General features: G+C 41.5%; 1 protein-coding gene across 5 annotated transcripts in view; it reads right to left on the bottom strand.

Annotated features, from left to right (window-relative positions):
* Positions 1–10,986: 10,986 nt before the first annotated feature.
* Positions 10,987–19,851, bottom strand: part of ATF2 (activating transcription factor 2) — a 44,230-nt gene continuing 35,365 nt past the window's right edge. For 3 of the 5 annotated variants that reach the window (XM_035134905.2, XM_035134935.2, XM_035134914.2), the window contains one exon: positions 10,989–17,066. In XM_035134905.2, coding sequence (XP_034990796.2) covers positions 16,840–17,066 — 227 coding nt within the window. In that variant the 3' untranslated portion in view covers positions 10,989–16,839. Of the gene's footprint in view, positions 17,067–19,851 lie in introns of all 5 variants that reach the window. The other 2 variants (XM_035134945.2, XM_060280980.1) reach the window with 1 other exon arrangement.

The following is a 19,851-nucleotide window of genomic DNA, read 5'->3' as shown; positions in this document are numbered from 1 at the left end:
ACCCCGCGAGAGGCAACAAGAGGCCTTGACAATACGGGGCATGGGAGGAAGGGGTCAGACTCAGCAGCCAGCACCCCTCTAGAAATGAGGGTGGAGGTGCTTTGAGAAAGGGCCCTGCTCCTTCTCCAAATAAAAACGCAGGCACCCCGTCTCCAAAAGCGCATCCTTAAAAAGGGAGCGCGCGCGGGTTTCCTTGTTTCTGAGCGCAGGTGAGAATTCTAAGGTCACCTGAGACTGTGGACCATTCCTCAAAGATGCTTTGCAAGGGTGGCTACTCAAAAAAGGATGCTTCAGGAAGGGGGGTAGGCAGAGGGGGCAGCTGCCCCCCCCAACCCAAAAAAATGAAGTAAAGAAAAAAAAATACTTAACTAACTGAGGTTCTCCCCATCCCCCCAAAAAATTCCTGGCTACACCCATGGCCTCAGCATGGCTACTAAACACAAACAGTTCTACGTTATTATCATTATTGTTTAATAAATTTGTATGCCTCCCTTCATCCGAATATCCTAAGGCAGTTTGCAATAGGAAACAATGCAAAACAAGAATACAAAAGACATAATAAAACAAAAACAAACCGATTGCCCCACCTCATCCCATATTTAAAGAAACCATGGGGTGCTTATCAGCCAAAAGGCAGGGGCGAAACTAGGCTTTATTTTAACCAGGTCAAAGACCCAGTTTGATACCCACTCACAAACATCTGTGCATATGCAGGCTGGGAACCTCAATGGCAGGCCTCTGGAGGCTTCACCCAGGGCAAAAAAACCCCCAAACCCAGCTAGCTCCCCTGTAGCTATGGCACTGCCAAAGGCCTGGTTGAACGTTTTTGCCTGCTGTCAAAAGATAGGTAGTGAAGGCACCAGGTGAGCATTCTGCAAATGGGGAGCCACTACAGAAAAGGACTGTTCTCAAGTTGCTGCTCTCCAGGTGGCACATGAAGAAGGTGATGATTGCAGGGTTTAGGGTTGCCATATTTCAAAAAGTAAAAACCAGAACATCCCAAAAGATTGTTGAGCTTTTTAAAGGAAAACTTCAAATGTGATTTTTTTTAAGGAAAACCAAAAAGCACCACCTTTTGGAAAGTCCCCTCGGATGTATGGCAGCCCTAGTCTACGTAGGGGATAGGGATATGACAGGTGATCCTTTAGATATTGCAGTCCTGAGCTTTATAGGTCATATAACCCAAACTTTGATTTGGGTCCAGGCCCCAGAAACGAATTGCCAGTCTGTGCAATAGGGTAAGGATTGGTGCAATACGCTCAAACCATCTGGCCCTGGTGAGCAACCTGACCACCAAATTCTGAACAGGCTGAAGTTTCTGAACATTATTAGGGTGAACTCTTAGGGGCTTTGAATTTTTGATCTGGCAGCTCTTGGGGAAACACATATGGAATTCCTGATCTTTGACATCTTGCCTTCTTTCAAAAATGGTGCAATCAAGCTGTCCTGCCTACAGTTGTGAAGAATATTCTTATGTGTTTAAGAAGAGGAGGTCAGAATAGGCCTATATATATATATATATATATATATATATATATATATATATATATATATATATATATATGGATTGTCTCTTGATCATGTGATTTTTCTTCTTTAAGTTCTCAAAGTTCTTAACCTAGTTCAAGGTTGTCATCTGAACTAGCTAGATGTTTAACTGATAACCAATCACAGTCAGTCCATCATTTGAAAAAACAAGACTTTTGAGCCGTCTGGGCCAGAAATGGCAACTATACATTCTGTTTTGGTGACTGCAACCTTGGTTTAAGGAGCCATCTAGCTCCTAGCTTATATACCTGAGTTTCTAGCACTGTGTAACCTGGGTCTGATGAAAGTTGGGAGTCCAACAACCTCTGAAGGGCCAAAGGTTCCTCATCCATGGTATAAACAGTTTGGCACTGAACTGGGAGAGAACTTTGCTAATTTTTCCCTTGGTGCCATACCAAGGGAATGTAGAATCGGGAGGTCAGTCTGGTGGGGAGATCAGAAGTGTAGAAAGAGCACTGTAGACCCCAGAAGAGTTGCCGGTAATTGTGCATTTCCTGTAGAGTGCTATCCAAAACTGGTTGATCTTGTTGTTGCACATTCCAGACTTGGAAATGAGTTTTGCGTATGGTTATGCCATGGATATATCTTTAATGGGATCTCCTTAGAGAAGCTGATTAGTCATTATAGGCATACCTCGGTTTATTGCACTTCACAGACCTTGTTCCTTGTGAGGATGTGGGTGCAGCTGCAGGCTACCCCATTGCTTCCAGGGGAAGGAAGCCCACAGCTGCTACTGTCCCTCTTCTGGCCGAAGGAGTGGAGCTGGCTAGGGCTGGAGCCAGGTTTTCCCCCTGCCGTTCCTGCAGCCAAGGGACCCTGGCTTAATAGACTACAGTATAGTGTAAACATAACTTTTATACACACTGGGAAACTATTTTGTGTGTGTGACTTGCTTTATTGTGATACTCGCTTTATTGCGGTGGTCTGGAACTGAACCTACAATATCTCTGAGGTATGCCTGTACTTTATCAGCTGCTGGGGTGGGAAAGGAGAGTGGTTGAATCTGCTGAAAAGAAACCACTGCTTTTGCCCTAATTTACTTTTCCTCTTCAGCTGTATCCCAAACGCTTCCCTAAATCAAACCAAGCATAATCAGCACCCTGGCTATGTTCATAAATTCCTCTGAAAACCAAAAACATGCACACAGAAATGTCAAGAGATTGTCAAGGTTTTCTACAATTCTGTTACATAGTATTGTATCATTCAGACTAGGTCTTCAGCTGACCTATCTACAGTAGGTTTTAATGCCCAGACCCCATATACATATACATATACAAGGTAAAGGACCCCTGACAGTTAAGTCCAGTCGCGAATGACTCTGGGGTTGTGGCACTCATCTTGCTTTACTGGCCGAGGGAGCCGACGTTTGTCCGCAGACAGTTTTTCCGGGTCATGTGGCCAGCATGACTAAGCTGCTTCTGGCGAACCAGAGCAGTGCACAGAAACTTCCTGCTGGAGTGGTACCTATTTATCTACTTGCACTTTGATGTGCTTTCAAACTGCTAGGTTGGCAGGAGCTGCGACCGAACAACGGGAGCTCACCCCGTCGCGGGGATTTGAACTGCCGACCTTCCGATCGGCAAGCCCAAGGCTCAGTGGTCTACACCACTCAACATGTGAATAAATTTGCAAGAACTCTCTGTGTTTTTTAAGCAAATAAAGCTGTCTTGAAATTGTAGGCTACCTTAGGTAGGCTCTGCTGCACCACAAGCAGATTTGACTGTCCCCTACACCCGTGTTTCCCAGCCTTGGGTCTCCAGCTGTTTTTGGACTACAGTTCTCATCATCCCTGACAACTGGTCTTGCTAGCTAAGGATGATGGGAGTTGTGGTCCCCAAACAGCTGGAGACCTAAGGTTGGGAAACATTGCCCTACACAATGATAGAGATGTGGCTCCCAACAGGGGACAGAGGCAATTGCACACCCTCCAAAATTTCTCCAATGAAAATAGGGACTTCCTATTCAACAACAACAACAACAACAACAACTTTATTATTTATATCCTGCGCATCCAACTGGGTTGCCCCAGCCAGTCTGGGGGCTTCCAAACATATATGAAAACATAATAAAACATTAAACATTACAAAACTTACCTATACAGGGCTGCCTTCAAATGTCTTCTAAAGGTTGTAATAGTTACTTATCTCCTTGGCTTGGGGGGTCACACAACTCCATACCTTCCAACATTTTTCTGATGAAAATAGGGACGTCCTAAGGAAAAGCAGGACATTCCAGGATCAAATCTGAAACCGGGACAGCTTCTGTAAATCCAGGACTGTCCCTGGGAAATAAGGACACTTTGAGGATCTGCAATTGCCCCTTATTCCTGCAGGGGCCCTACAAGCAGTGGTGTGAGAAAAAGCATACCCCCAGGAAGAAGATATGAAAGATCATACTGGAACAATCAAGATTCTCACAGCAAGGATCATGGCCTGAACAGAACATTCCCCCACTCCCCTCTATTACTACACATTGCTTAAATCGCCTTTTTTGCAATTTTCATTTTCTTATATTCTACGTTCTGAACAATTAATAAAAATTAGTTGTAATAAAGTACTTGATATACTTAACTCTGTGTAATAGTTTATACTTTGATTATACTGAGTAATATAATTAGTATTCAGTGCTTTTTCTAAAAAAATAATGTTAAGGGGTACTGTCATTTTGACTCAATAAAATCACTATTTTATAGTTCAAATCAGGAAAAATAAATACAATAAATGGACAAAAGTACAAAGAACATGCATTACCTCATATTACACAGCTGACAACTCACAGTAACTTCCACGTTGGCATGAGGTTTCATCAGTAAAACATCACACATCCACATTCCACACTGCTTCACACATTAAACGCTCGCTTTACACATTAAACGCTCCCCTGTTAGATTCACAAAATGTTTAGGGGTATGCGTACCCCTGCGTACCCCCGGGGAAAAAGCACTGATGGTATTCAAACTAATTATATATTTCTACATATATCAAATCAGGATTGGACCCTCAGTTACTTGCTCCAATACAGTGATTATCTCAAGTGCTTGGGTGTTTTATATTCAAAATAGCTGTTTTGTTGACATGACCCTCAGAAAACATCTTAGATACTCAGAAAGTAACAGATGAACCACCTTCAGCACACAGAAACGCAGCATCCCACTTCACATGGGGAACAAAGGTAAGTCATGCAAGTTAGAGAACATTATTTTCAGATCCATTTCCATGTGTGCAGAGTGTTGCCCGGGCAGGCAGATCTGCAGTTTAATGCGAATACAGATCTCTGTCTTCTTAACAAACACACCCTTCTACGTCTGCTCTTGGCTCAAGCACCCTATCTAAATGTGGATTTCCCTCAAAACATTAGTTGTGGTTCTTGGGTAGGCAGTAAAATTAGGGTGTTATAGGACTACATGATCACCACAGTTTTGTATTCAGCAATGCCATCTTCTGCTGGCTGTTCCCTCACTGCGAGAAGCAAGGTTACGGGAACCAGGCAGAGGGCATTATCGGTAGTGGTGCCCTCCCTGTGGAACACCCTCCCTTCAGGTGTCAAGGAAATAAAGAACTATACAACTTTTAGAAAACATCGGAAGGCAGCCCTGTTTAGGGAAGTTTTTAATGTTCGGTGTTTTATTATGTTTTATACCTGTAAGTCGCCCAGAGTGGCTGGAAAAGCCCAGCCAGATGAGCAGGGTATAAATAATGAAATAATAATAATAATAATAATAATAATAATAATAATAATAATAATAATGGTTGCACTTTGAAGCAGAAGTCCAGGGGAGCAGCAGGAAGGCCCCCAAGTGCAGTAGGGCTGGCTTACCACATTTTTTTTAGGTAAAGGAAGTAATCTAAAGAGGAAGCCCTCTTAAGACCATCATTCAGCCTAGAGACTAAGATCACCTATCCATACCACTGCTTGTATTGGTATGTTTATTATCGTTTATATAAAAAAAGGATGTTGAAGGATGACATATAAATCCCATAACACATATGTATATATAGCATTTTCGGTTCTTTCAAAGAACTGAAAAATAGCACTGGGGAAATGTTGCCGAAATAGTCTCCCAAATGGGATAGGTGCATGTGATTTGGAAATATGCAGAACAACACATTGAGGGGCGTAAGTAATAAAAATTATGTATTGAAACCGCTAGCCCATTAAGATCAAAGACCTATCCAACTCAGTTTTGTATCTTCAAGAACCAACAATTCTGGTCGTTACAGAAATCTGTTACAGCTGCACAATGAACATTCCATTCTGTGCTGCTTACCTCAAGGTTCCAGAAATCTAGAATTATGGGAATACCCACATATGAAAAAGTAATTACAGTGGTACCTCAGAAGTCTAACAGAATCCGTTCTGGAAGTCCGTTCGACTTCCAAAACGTTCGAAAACCAAAGCCCAGTTTCTGATTGGCTGCAGGAAACTCCTGCAGCCAATTGGAAGCCGTGTCGGATGTTCAGATTCCGAAGAACATTCACAATCTGGAACACTCACTTTTAGGTTTGCAGCGTTCGAGAGCCAAAACGTTTGACTCGCAAGGCGTTCTTCAACCAAGGTACAACTATTTCAGCAAACACCCATTGCTATTATTGATGGATTCATGTACCTGCTATACCTTAAGATATAACAGCAACAATTTTCTTAAAATCAGTATGGCAGGTCTTCTTTCATTCTGCAACACGGTGGTTCCCTCACTGCGAGAAGCAAAGCTACAGGGATCCAGGCAGAGGGCCTTCTCGGTAGTGGCACCCGCCCTGTGGAACACCCTCCCATCAGAGGTCAGAGAGATAAAAAAAACTACCTGACATTCATAAAATACCTAAAGGCAGCCCTGTTTAGGGAAGTTTTTAATTCGTGATATTTGATGTATTTTAATGTTTGTTGGAAGCCGCCCAGAGTGGCAGGGGAAGCCCAGCCAGATGGGTGGGGTATAAATAATAAATTATTATTATTATTATTTATTATTATTATTATTATTATTAGTTCTAAATCAAAATTCCTCTTAAGGCTACGCTAGGGACACATCTAGAGCCCATAGCTACACCTTGTTTCTGAATGTAATATTTTGAACCAAACCAGAAAAAAAATTGTTAAATAAAATCAAATCTATAATTTCCATCAAAAAATGAACAGGTGGAGACGTTTGGTTATGATCAATCAGTAATTCTTGAATCTGTGATTTAACTATGTCTAAAGGTACATTAGTATATAGAGAAGAGACATCCCATGTCGCTACAATACTATGTTGAGTGACATTCAAGTTTTCAATAAGAGTTATATGCTTGGTGTCATGAATGTAGGAAGGGGTTTCTTTAGTAAAGGGATGTAAGAATGAGTCATTGTACTGTGTGAACAGTTCTCCGAGAGGGAACCAGAAGCTGACACAATTCTTTTAACCAGCTTGCTCACACTTAAGGCTATGGAAATGTTTGCACTGTTTACAAAAATGTCTTTGCCTTGTAACAAATGTGTTTACTTTTTTTTGCAGATCTCTGAATAAAGGTTAATAATGTCAATCAGGGGAAATGCCTTACGTTTAAAAAGTATTTCCCCAACATTATTTTCACTCGCCACTAGATGGTGCTTTATTTCAAAATATTATGGAACAGTAGAAAAGCAGGGTTTTGAAAGAAAGCAAACGACTGATAGAGAAGAATAGAGTTATCTAAGGGAGGTTATCTAGTTGACTGATTTGATTGATGTGGCAGTGTCTGTCCTTCAGGTTATCTGACTTCTGTTTCGCATAGTTTTTGGTCACATTGCTTCCACTGAGATCTACGGATGAAGGTTGGTATAGAATTTTTAAGAAGAAGAATAAAAGGGCAGAAAGGTAGTGGTTGGTGTGTGTGTGTGTGAGTGAGAGAGAGAGAGAGAGAGAGAGAGAGAGAGAGAGCTCTCAAAAAGTTCTCATTCCGTAATGGAAGAAATTCAAAGGATGACTCCAGTGTCAAACCACTGAATTAGAATCAAATCTGTTGGCAAGTGCTCTTTGTTGGGTATGAGTAAAGGCAAGGCCGGCTCAATACATTTCGCTGCCCAAGGCAAAGGACAAGATGGTACTCTTCCACCAAGTACACATACAGTGGTACCTTGGTTCTCAAACTTAATCTGTTCCAGACGTCCGTTCCCAAACCAAAGCGTTCTAAAACCAAGGCGCACTTTCCCATAGAAAGTAATGCAAAACGGATTAATCGGTTCCAGACTTTTAAAAACAACCCCTAAAAGAGCAATTTAGCATGAATTTTACTATCTAACAAGACCATTGATCCACAAAAATGAAAGCAATAATCAATGTTCTGTACTATAAAATAAGAGAGTATTGTAGATGATAAAAATTAAAATAGTTGTTTGGGAACTAAGCTGTTCGAAAACTGAGGTACCACTGTACAGGGGACCATTGGACTTGTAGTCCAATACTGGCGGAAGGGCTGTGTCTTCCACTCACTGGAGGGCAGCAGGCTATAGGGCAGGCCATGTGATGCTCATAGTTCTGGCCACTCCCCCCACCTCAGCATCTGCTGCCTGAGGCAGCTGCTTCACTCTGCCTCATTGTAGGGCTGGCCCAGAATAAAGGCAAAGGTTTCTTGGCCCACTACCGGTATTAATATAGATGTGCTAGAGACAACTGTAGCCCTATTCTGGCATGAAAAGTCCCACACATGAGCAGAGCAGCCCTGCCCATGTTGCTGCATGTAATTTTCCCCTCAGCATTTTTGCGCACAGTGGGAACATCTGTGACGAGAAAGCCTTTGCTCCAAATGCGTAGGCTATATGCACGAATGCAAGGGGAAGGGGCCATTTGGCCCATTCAGTGTCAAGGATGAGCATGCTCAGTGTAGCGCCACTCCCTGTGTTGGACTTGTGTCTGAATAGGGTTACTACTGGTAATGAAATACAAGAAGTGCAGTCTGTGACAATTCAGCTGCCCTTTGATCATTAATAATAATAATAATAATATACTTATATGCCACCTATCTGACGGAGTTGTCTCAGCCACTCTGGGCAGCTTCCAACAAATTAAAACCCTGTAAGACATCAAACATAAAAAAACTGCTTTCAGATGTCTTCTAAAAGTCAAGATAGTTGATTATTTCATTGACATCTGATGGGAACGCATTCCACAGGGTGGGCATGACTACCCAGAAGGCCCTCTGCCTGGTTCCCTGTAACTTCACTTCTCGCAGTGAGGGAACCACCAGAAGGCCCTTGGAGCTGGACCTCAGTGTCCAGGCTGAACGATGGGGGGTGGAGACGCTCCTTCAGGTATGCAGAGCCAAAGCCACCCATGTTTTGTTTTTTTAAAGGCTTATGCCATCTTTTTTGTTGTTCTTGTTAAACTTCAAATCCACTAGTAGCAAACCACTGACATTACTCAGATTACTGGCAGTACAAACAACTCTGTTCCCATAAAACTGCCTGTAGTTCATGGTCAAATCCTACTGCAGACAAGTCCCTAATTCACTCCTGGTCAACCACAGTATGCAAGCCTAGCTGAAATAAAGTACTCAAGGCTTAACTCAAATTTAACCCTGTTTGCTTCAGTCATATTAAACTGGCTTCTGTCCAGGTACTTTGGTTGTGGGTTAGAGGCTGGCAGTATTGATTTCTTGCTCTAAATGAGAGCTGTTTAAAGAATGCTGATTACTAGCAAATTCACAAGTGCTCGCACACAATCTCACCATATTTTCTTTAAAATATAAACTCTCAGAGGGCAGATTATGGTGCATCAAATGCAATGTCAGATACCTTGGAACACTGCTTTCTATTTTGAAACTTATCCTGGAGTGAAAAGGTTTATGGCAGTTATAAATATGTAGGAAACTTGCCTTACAATCTTGCCCTTTTTGCTTCTGCTACACTAGCAGGTGAGTAATGGAGAGGATTTACCTTTACCACCCTAAGAAGGATAATCACATCTCCCCCTATCTATTCCCCCATCTATTGACACCTTGTTCCTCACTCCCGCTTCCAGTTGCTCATCTGCTGTGCTCGCCATCCTCTGTGCGCTAGTGTTTAATGCCAGATCAGTATATAGTTAATGACGGTGTTGATCTGATGTGTATTATTGAGACCTGAGTGGGTGGGCTGGGATGAACTGCCATGGTGCTTCAACCCTTACCCTCTTGACTTATGAATGCATAATGGGTGGTCTAGAGTGTAGTCAATCCATCTTTGCATGAACAAGTAGTCCTGTTCATCTTAAAAGAGGTAGCAATTCAACAACTCATGAAAAAGCTCACCTTGCCTCCATTGGCTTGAGAATTTTATGAAGAGTTCCAGGATGCTGAAGTTGGTTCAGATGGCTCTGTATAACGTTGCAGGAACCTCCAGTGATATATCTTAATGGGTATGTGGAAACACATCTGATGGAGACCTCGGTCAAGATGTAATGAGGTAAACTGCTGACATTGTAACTTGTTGTCATCTCTGGGTTCCCACTTTATTTGGAATTGTCACGAGAATATGATCTGTACAAGGCTGTATCCAACCAAGTTAAAGAGTACCGGTAAAGGTAAAGGTACCCCTGACCGTTAGGTCCAGTCACAGACGACTCTGGGGTTGCGGCGCTCATCTTGCTCTATAGGCCGAGGGAGCTGGCGTTTGTCCGCAGCCAGCTTCTGGGTCATGTGGCCAGCATGACTAAGCTGCTTCTGGCAAACCAGAGCAGCGCATGGAAAAGCCGTTTACCTTCTTGCTGGAGCGGTACCTATTTATCTACTTGCACTTTGGCGTGCTTTCGAACTGGTAGGTTGGCAGGAGCAGGGACCGAACAACGGGAGCTCACACCGTCACAGGGATTCGAACCGCTGACCTTCTGATCGGCAAGCCCTAGGCTCTGTGGTTTAGACCAGTGTTTCTCAACCTTTTTTGGGCCACAGCACACTTGTTCTGTCAAACAAATCACGCGGCACACCACCATTAAAAGACGGGGCAAATCCTGGGGGTTGGGAATGGGTGGGGGACTGAGGAATAGGGAGGGTGGGGAGACAGGGGGGAAAGGAAGTAGGTCGACCCACTGGCACACACACACCCCAAAAAATGAGACTGAGAGAGGTCATTCCCACAACATTTACCTGCTTTGCCAGCCCTGGATGAGGTTGGTGTACTTGCTGAGAGAGCCCTCGAGCACTGCCTCCGTCGTCCTGCCTGCCGCCAGCCCCCCGCTCCCTCCTGGGCTGGCCGCGGCTGAGCTGGGACTGCTGCTGCTGCCGTCACCGCCGCCTCCCTCCGGCCTCCCCGCTGGTGTAGCCGCCGCTGCTCCTTGGCGGCCCGAGAGCCCTCCCCGGCTGGCGGAGGACGGCGAGGAGCCCGCCGAGGTGGGGCGGCTGCTGCTCCGGAGTCCCCGCCGCCCTGCGCCGCTGCCTTCTCCATGGAGCGCGCGGGGAGAGCGCGAGGAGGCAGCCTCGGCCATGAAGCGCTGACTTGCTCAGGGAGCGAGCGCGAGGAAATGACGGAGAAACACCCTTCGCGCCCTCGCGCCCTCCAGACTGACCTGGCCGGCTTCCTTTCCGGCGGGTCAGCGCTGCCTATTGGCGGCCGCAAATTGTCCTTCTCGTTGCCTCACGTCGCGGCACACCAGCCACCGTCTTGCGGCACAGTAGTGTGCCGCGGAACAGTGGTTGAGAAACGCTGGTTTAGACCACAGTGCTACCCACGTCCCTTGAATTAAAGAGTAGACCTGGTGAAACCAATGGGCATGATTAACTGAAGTACCTTGATTTCAACAGGTTGATGCGGAGCAGAATTTAGCTGAATACAATCCTCTAAGTCAGAGATGGCCAAACTTGGCCCTCTAGCTCTTTTGGGACTGCAATTCTCATCAACCCTGACCACTGGTCCTGTTAGCTAGGGATGGTGGGAGTTGTAGTCCCAAAACAGCTGGAGGGCCAAATTTGGCCATCACTGCTCTAAGAATAGAGCTGTTTCTGTAGCCCAGATCTGAAGGTGGTGCCCTGAAGGAGCCTGAGGCTTGTGAGAATAGATCTGGAAGCAAACAAAACTAAGGTAACAATAACCATTTCTTGCATTCTGTAGAATCTAATGATCTGATGTTACTCTCTTCAACATAGACATTGAATGCTAGAAAGTGCTCCTTCCCAAGTATGTTGAAGGGAGCTTCCCTGACATAAAATTGTTAATAAAGCTTTTCCTGCCACTGCTCTGTGATTTAATGGAGGGGATTACAGTACTTTTGTTTTCTAAAAGCCTGACAATCTCCACTAGAATGGTTAGACTGGAGTCCTTGAGTCTGGAAAAATGGCTCCACTTAGCTGTTTCATTATCTTTTTTAAGAAGACACAAGACCTTCTTTTCATTGGGTGTAATGCAGAAGGGATCCAGGACCTATCAGAAACAGTTTGGATTCTGAGAAGGGGAATGCAGCCAGGTTATTATTGGATACTTGGACACAATTACGGCCATTGGAGCCCTTACTTCCAGCTGGTTGTCAATTCAGATGGTTGCTGTGATAAACATACTCAACTGAATAGTCATATAAGGGGAGAGATGCAACCCAGACATCTGTTTTTGGAACTGCCCAGCAACTTCCCAAGCTGGTAACTTGCAAATTAAGTTTTTTTAACTTGGGGGTAAGATTTTAATATAACAGGATGTCCACCTATTACTCTTGCATTGGCTGGAGATTGTTCAAAAGCCACCATCACAATGTGGCATCACACTGCTTTCACTCTTCCTAGGCTTTTCTAGTCTAAATTTCAAGGAAAATTCCAGATGCATCCAAGCACTCCCCCTTGGGACAGATGTTTTGTACAACTCCCAGCATACCTGATCATTGACCTTATGGGCTGGGAATGATAGTAGTCCAGAACATCTGGAAGACACTAGATTGGAGAAGACTGTGTTACAGGAAAGCTCATCCAAAGAGGTTTCAAATCAGAAAAAAGGAAGTCCTGCATACAGGGTTTTGAGGGGCCATCATGTCAGTAGGGAAATAGAATATATACCAGACTGGTACACGTGATCATAGTGGGTATCATACCAGTTCAGTGTCTCTGGCACATGCTGGAGCATGTCTCCAAGCCAGTAGCTACTAGCAGAAGTTGAGTGTTTAGGCAAGCTAATCTCTGGCTCCCTGCTTGTCTTTTTTGGAGTAGGGATGGGAGAGGAAGAACCCTTTTGCCTAATGGTCAATTCTTGCTATTGGGTTCTCTCTTGCCATTAATGTAATGTAGTGGCTCAAGCTGAGATCTCCCATCTCCACAAAGGCAGGCAAGGAGAAAGTCACTGCTTGTTGCTAGTTTGTTGTCCCCTGACAACATTCCCAATAATTCAGAATGTCCTCCTGAGCCTGCCCGATAAATTTTTGTGCTTGATTTTCAACACATGGGTAAGTAGTACATAGCTTGCCAACTTTTTTTTAATTCATAGAGCCAATGAGTGCAGCTAACAAATGTTTCTATCATTCAATGACAAATACACAGCATCTGTTCTTCATTTAGCCACATTATCTACTTTTTCCACAAAAATAATCAGCCCTTCAGCATGGTTGCTCACTTTGCTAATTGAATGGGACAATAAAAGCTATGGCAAAGAAATCAAAACATCCTCCTCTTTGTTATAAATCACAGAGGACGCACACATTGATCACTTTGATGCTCGATGACCCGGGAGTGGCAAGAACAGCTTTATGCAACTGTAGAACTCAATTCACCTACAAAAAACTTTCTACCTCTAGAACACACAACCCCAATAGCTAGACTAGGATTGCTCACAGAAGACCTGCTAATGAGCAATCATTCTGATTTGGTGAGCTAGACAACATTGTGTCAAACAAGTGTTGTCTCACCCTTTCTAATGTGTTTTCCTGTCTTTTTCCTTATAGCAAAAAGTCTGATCTTTGGGGAATTGGGTGCACATGCCCTCAGGGTTAGGGTCTCAGTCCTAGGAAGTATAAGCCTTTCATCCAAGGACTTGCCAACATGGGTTGAAGGTGCAGTGCAGTTGCAGAAAGGCAAGTTCAAGCATGGAGAATCAGTCTTGGTCCAAACATGATCCGGAAACAAGAACCAGCAACAGTTGAAGGTCAATCTCACAGGGAGTTCAGAAAACATATAACACAGCAAGGCAAGGGGATCTAGAATCAGAAACAAGGATCTAAAGATCAAGGAACAAGAGACCCGAGTTGTTTCCAGCAACCAGAAGGCTCAAAAAGACAACCGTATAAACTCTGGCCTCCGAGAGTGTACCCCAACCCCAGCTGCTAATACTAGTTTCACAGATTGACTAGTTTCTCACAAGTAGACCCCCTTGTAAGCCATGCAATGGCCCTGGGTCTATAGACACACACCATGTTGTTGCTCTTTGGTATTGCATCCCATTTAAGAACAAGCATTCTAAAAGGAGCTCAAATGACAAACCTATTTTTCCATTGCCAGAGAAAGTAAAACTGTAAATAGAAAGATGCCAAGGCTGTCCAGGCTCTCTTCAGTCCCAACTTTTCCCACCAAGGAGTTGCTCAAAACAGCTTAAACATTAAAAAAAATATTGAGGGAAGATTTCAATGTTATGCTAAGACATTTAGGGCAAGCATTTCAGTTCTATAGAAATGGCAGGAACCATTGCAGCAGAAAAGAAATCTGATGCCATCTTGGCCTTTCAGAAATTAGAATTGCAATGCAATAGATACAATTTAAAGATAGATTTTATTCTCTGATGACTTACTCATGCAAACTGCACATTGAAGAAAAACAGTACAGTTTGTGAAACATGTCAAATGCAAGGATCTCGAATGCGAAGTACAGAAGTAGTGTGACATACATTTTAAAACGGAATCTGTGATTATACAACTGTTCTCTTGTTTGCTGAACATAGGATTTTAACTAATCCCTTCATTAAAATCATTTACATCTCTCCTTGCACATATTTAGATTTACTTTACAACAGCAACAGCTTTATTACTAAAAAAACAAACGAACAAAAAACTTTTTATTAAATAAGGTTTAAAAATAGGACTGTATTATACAACGTCAGGCACTGCTAATGCATGAACACCATTCATTTCAGTGGGCTGCTTAGGAGCAGAAAGGAAGGTGGGTAGCAAGAGCAGTGCCTGGCAGATTATTCCTAGATTTAGTGGAGGAAACATAACCACTTTGTTCTTCCAATCCACACACACTCCACCCCGATCCATAGGAGGAGGAGTATGTGTGGAAGCCGGCTTCTACGTGTATATGAACTTGTGGAATTGCAAACCATGAGTATGCATCAGGCACACATACAAATGTAGACGTCATATACCTGCACTGCATTGCTTTCAACTGTATTCACATCTCCATCCCAGTGTGACTAGAGTTGAATCCTCCAGAGAGGATTTTCTTATAGAATTCACAGTTTGTGCTGGAGACTTCGTCACTATACTTGTGGGTTAAAAATAAAATAAAATTAAAGCTTGTTTCTGAAATTAACCCTTTAAAACTGATAAAATGAAGGTGTCTGGAGCACTTTTTGTAAAAAAAAACAAACTTGTTTCCTTACATTTTTAATACACAAAATATTTAAATTCTTATTTTCAGACTTAAAGCACTGAAATGATATATACATAATTTTAGGACTTCGTTCATCTTCCATTATAGTTTGGTTGCAAATCATACAAATTAAGAGTTGCTCTCTGCCATTACCACCAATTAAAATCCAATGATTTAAAACTGAGTATTTCATAGTTTGATGGCACCCTAGGTTAAAACAGAGCATAGAACATATGAGTTACACAAACCCACAATAAATGCATTAAATGTTTGTTATATACATAATGGAATTCTTTTTTTACTGCCAGATGCTGCTAATGTGTAGTTTTTCTCTGCTGTTATGCAAAGATTTTCGGGTATGAAAGCACATACCTATTTTTTTCCTTTTTGCACTTTTACAACTTAATCGTAAAATATTATATATTTTTAACATGAGTACAGAATTAAAATAGATAATGGCACATTAAAAAAACTCAATATCCTGCAGATGATTGGATAATGAGAAAAAGTGTACCTACAATCATCTTATCAGAAACAAACTACATCATGGAATGTTAGTTATCCAAATTCACACGGTAAATAACATTTCAAAAACTGCAATCACCTACCAAGCCAGCATCACACTGAAGGCATCTTTAAACATTCAAGCACAGATTGCCGGCATAACTACTGAACCATTCTCTCGCTCTCTCATTCATACACACATACACACGTCACACTATAATTACATTGTTTCCACGGTACGGTAAATATTGATTTTTTTTCTCCCCACAAGAAAAGTATCAAAATTTTGCTACTAAAAGATGACAGTGCTTACACAAGAATAAAGTACAAGTTACCTTGCAAATACAATACAATAACAAAAAAAAAGTCTTGAGTAGTTTGATGAGGGAATTTCAAGCTTTCCTGGCACCCATACTATCTTGCAGTATGAATAAGCTCCTCTTTAAGACTCAAGAAACCACAAAATATCAAGTGAGCTTTGAAAAAGTATTCCATCTTTCACAACCCTGTTCAGAATCTTTCTTTTGTTCTTAGTTGTTTAGGGTATAGCTGCAGGTTTTTGTTTTTGCAGCAGAAGCAAAGCTCCTGATTTTATAAAATGGAAGTGCTAGCTAAGCTGACATCTATTTTTAAAAAGAAAATCTAGCTAGTTATGACCCTGATCAAGATTACATATGTGCATAAAAAGTACTGTATTCCATATACTGTACTGGCCCTGTTAAACAAAATTCTTTAAAAATACCCAAACAGTTAAAAAGCCAAAGAAAATGCTACACAATATAATCAAACATATTCTCCCAAAGTTCCCCCCCCCTCTCATAATGTGCAAAACAATATAAAGGCAAAAAAGACTAAAAGCAAATTTCCTGTTCCTGTCTTTTTCTCTTGCCTAGTGCTTTAATGATCTTGTAGAGTTTACGAAGTCAATAGGATTCTATGCAGAACTTTGGTATAAAATATTACAAGATTACTATCACAGTTTTTTGGGTGAGCATTTTACGTGACTGCTTGGAATACCACCAAATTAAAGTAGTAAGTACATTTAAACTGTACCAACACTTTACATGACGAGCACTGAAAATAACTAGCAATCCTAATTAGGAAAGGAAAATGAACTTGGTGTCTATTAAGAGACTACAACCCGCTGTGCCATTCCTGTTCGCCAACTTTCAAAGCCAAATTCAAGTTTGAATTTTACAGATGAATCATTTTTAAGCTACAGATTTCTCCTAAATGAAGGCTGCTTTCCTTGGTTTCCCTTTGAAGTTGCTAAGGAGTATCTAAAAACAATGCAAGTTTTTAATCAACTTCCTGAAGGCTGCGACTGAGATGGAGGAGCCATTACAATCTGCGAAAGCACTGGCTCTGTACTCTGGTCTGCCATCTGGGTGAGAACCGATGTAGCCACTGCTTCTGCCTTGGAGGTTGAGCTTACACCATTGGAAGTGCTGACCGAACTATGCTGAATAGCTTCTGTGTGAGGACTACTTGGCACGGAAATGTCTTCAGAACTATCATCTTTATCTGTAGCTGAAAAAGAGAACAAAAACATTTCCATGTCCTCGTCAATGAAATGTGCAATTAGAATATGAAATGCTAGTTCCATATGCTGTATAAATTCCTGAAGGATTTTGATGATAGCCAAAGCAGAGGGACTGAAATATTGGATTAGGAAAAAGTACACTTATTTTAAGGTTATGTTCTAACAAATTCAAAAACTTTGGGAATTTTTACTGGAATACCTAAATATTTTAAGATGTGACAGCTCAATAGCATGCAGTTCCCTTCTGTTATTTAGATTGTAAGAAAAAAAGGAAGGTACTGACAACTTAACATAATAATTCTAGCATACTTGAAGAGCTGTGTGCATAAATGTGTGTTTCCTGGAAAACTTAACAGAAAAAAGTTAAATATAATTCTTGACTGTTGATTGAACCAGCACTGCAACCATTCTAGTTTACCAAATGTAACATGTATTGTAATCATTCATTACATTATTAATTAATTTTATGAAACAAAGTGCAACATTGTTGTAAAAAAAATGGAAACCTTTCTACATCACAGATGGACACATTAAGAGGATTTTAATTTTCATCAACCCTATAAAGTGGGCATGATGGAGAAAATAATGTTGTACATAATTTCATTGTATAGGTAAATTCTACATTCTGACACAGCTGTTTTTTTGTATCTGCAGGCACCTATGTTGTCAAGACTACTGAACAAAAGCAAATGAAGACTTGACAGAGAAAGGGTTTCTGATTTGCTTCCACTGAAGGATGACACTGACAAGACAGTGGGTGGGTGGAGGCAATTTGCAGCCCCAAGCACTACCTCTCCCAATTCTCTAAAACTACTCCTTTTTGTGGGGGGGGGCAACAAGAATTGCAGGGGGGATTCTCAATTCTGCATCCCACTTCCCATAATGGGAGCATCTCGTAAGCAGAGTTCTGCTCACAGGGTCTTGAGATCCAAAGCAATTAGTTACTACAAGTCCTTTCCCAAATAGCTGGCCTTTGCACTGAAGAGTTGCGCTAATTCAGACTTGTCTAACAAATGCTTCCAGTACACCAGGATCTTCTCTGAGGGAATCTCCTGAAATGTCATCACAGTTAAGGATTACAACGTGTCCGTTTTGGATGTAGCCTTTTTCAAGTGAAGCTATTTGGTATTGCACTTTAACCTTTAATGTGCATGAACTTGCCAGTTAAGGGACCTGCACAAGGTCAGAAATGCTGTAGCAATTATTATAGGGTTTATGCTTAGCTTATTCTAAACATCTAAGATGGAGCCTGAGGAAGATGCGAACATTGCCTAGCTGCACAATGCAAGGAAGAAGCTTTTGTTTATTAAGAATATACTAGGCTATACAGACTACAGGCTGTAATTCAAGGTCAAGCAAATGTTCCATCTGTGCAACCATATCAGCTTGCCAGAGGGAACAATCCTGCCTCCCCCCCCCAAGACAATTTTGAGGGAAAGGTCCACTGAGCTAGCGGAAGCCCTTGCACAGGGCTTCTTCCAGCGACAGGGCTCTTTAGGTGAACCTTGCCCTATAAATCTGATTCTGCCCAATCCATCTTATTGCATATTTACAATGAGCTATTATGTATAGTTATTCCTGCAGACCATAATCCAATATCTGCCAATAGTGACAACACACACTGCAAATGAGTTTGCAACAATAGTGCAAATTTTGGAGTATGCACTTTTTCTCTGTGTGTGTTAGTACTTTAAACTTGCAAGCTAAATGTACAACCAGATAGTTCTCTTTCATAATATCAGCATTCAAGACACCTAAGCACATTCAGCAAACTATGCATGCATAATGTAATCCTATAGCTGCTTCTATATGGAATAATGTTGTTTTGTCAGATGGGAACCATAATGGCCTCATCCCTGCAACAATCATTGTTAATATAAATTCAAAACATATTTCTGCACGGTTTCAATTTGCTCCAATATGCCACTTTCCATCCTGTCAAAATGACTGGAGATCAAAAGGACCGAGATTTATAAGCTCAAAACTGACAAAATCGGAGTTCTAAATATATACAGCCACAGAGTGTTGTAAATCTCCGGAATCTCTTAAATTAAAAAATATTGCCCATTCTGATGAAACTGCTTACAATGACTACAAGTAAAGATGGTGGCCATTAAGTTTTATCGCAAGCACCTGAGGAACTGTTCGCATGCAATACAAAATGTTCTTTTATTCTCCTAAATTACTGACACTGGCAAATTAAAACGAAGTGGCTACATATGGCAGAAACAATCTTCACATTTACAAATATACTGAAATATCACTAAATCATAAAAATGAAAGCTGTGGGTTATATATTATGAATGTTGCCTAATGCATTCCCAGCTCAGTTATTTGTTACAAATTTGTGTACAATGGACAAAATTGGCCATTTATTCTACAGCAGCAGCTGGTTCTAGCGCTGAGTATTATATCCAAAAAGAAAAGAAAGAAACACACAATTAACCTTTGAAATGCTGAAAAAGTAAAAGCATTAAGAACATTTCCCCAGCATTTTACCAATTTTACTTTTACCATAAGCATTAAAGCTCATTCTTCCTTCACCAAATAAAATTATGGTAAACATTTATTTCATTTTATTTCTGGTGGAAAAATTGGTAAACAACATAAAGAGATTCTATCTCACAGCTATGACCTGTGAAATAACTATTTTTATTTTTTATTAAAAAAAAGTAATTGGATACTATTAAACTGCATACAATCTCTAAATATTAATACATACCATGCTGTAACTCAATACTTTTTTAAAAATTGTAAGAATCCAGAAGAAGA

Source organism: Zootoca vivipara, chromosome 1 (genome assembly GCF_963506605.1).
Source record: "Zootoca vivipara chromosome 1, rZooViv1.1, whole genome shotgun sequence".
NCBI lineage: Eukaryota > Metazoa > Chordata > Lepidosauria > Squamata > Lacertidae > Zootoca > Zootoca vivipara.
This window is presented reverse-complemented; position numbering and strand designations above follow the sequence as displayed.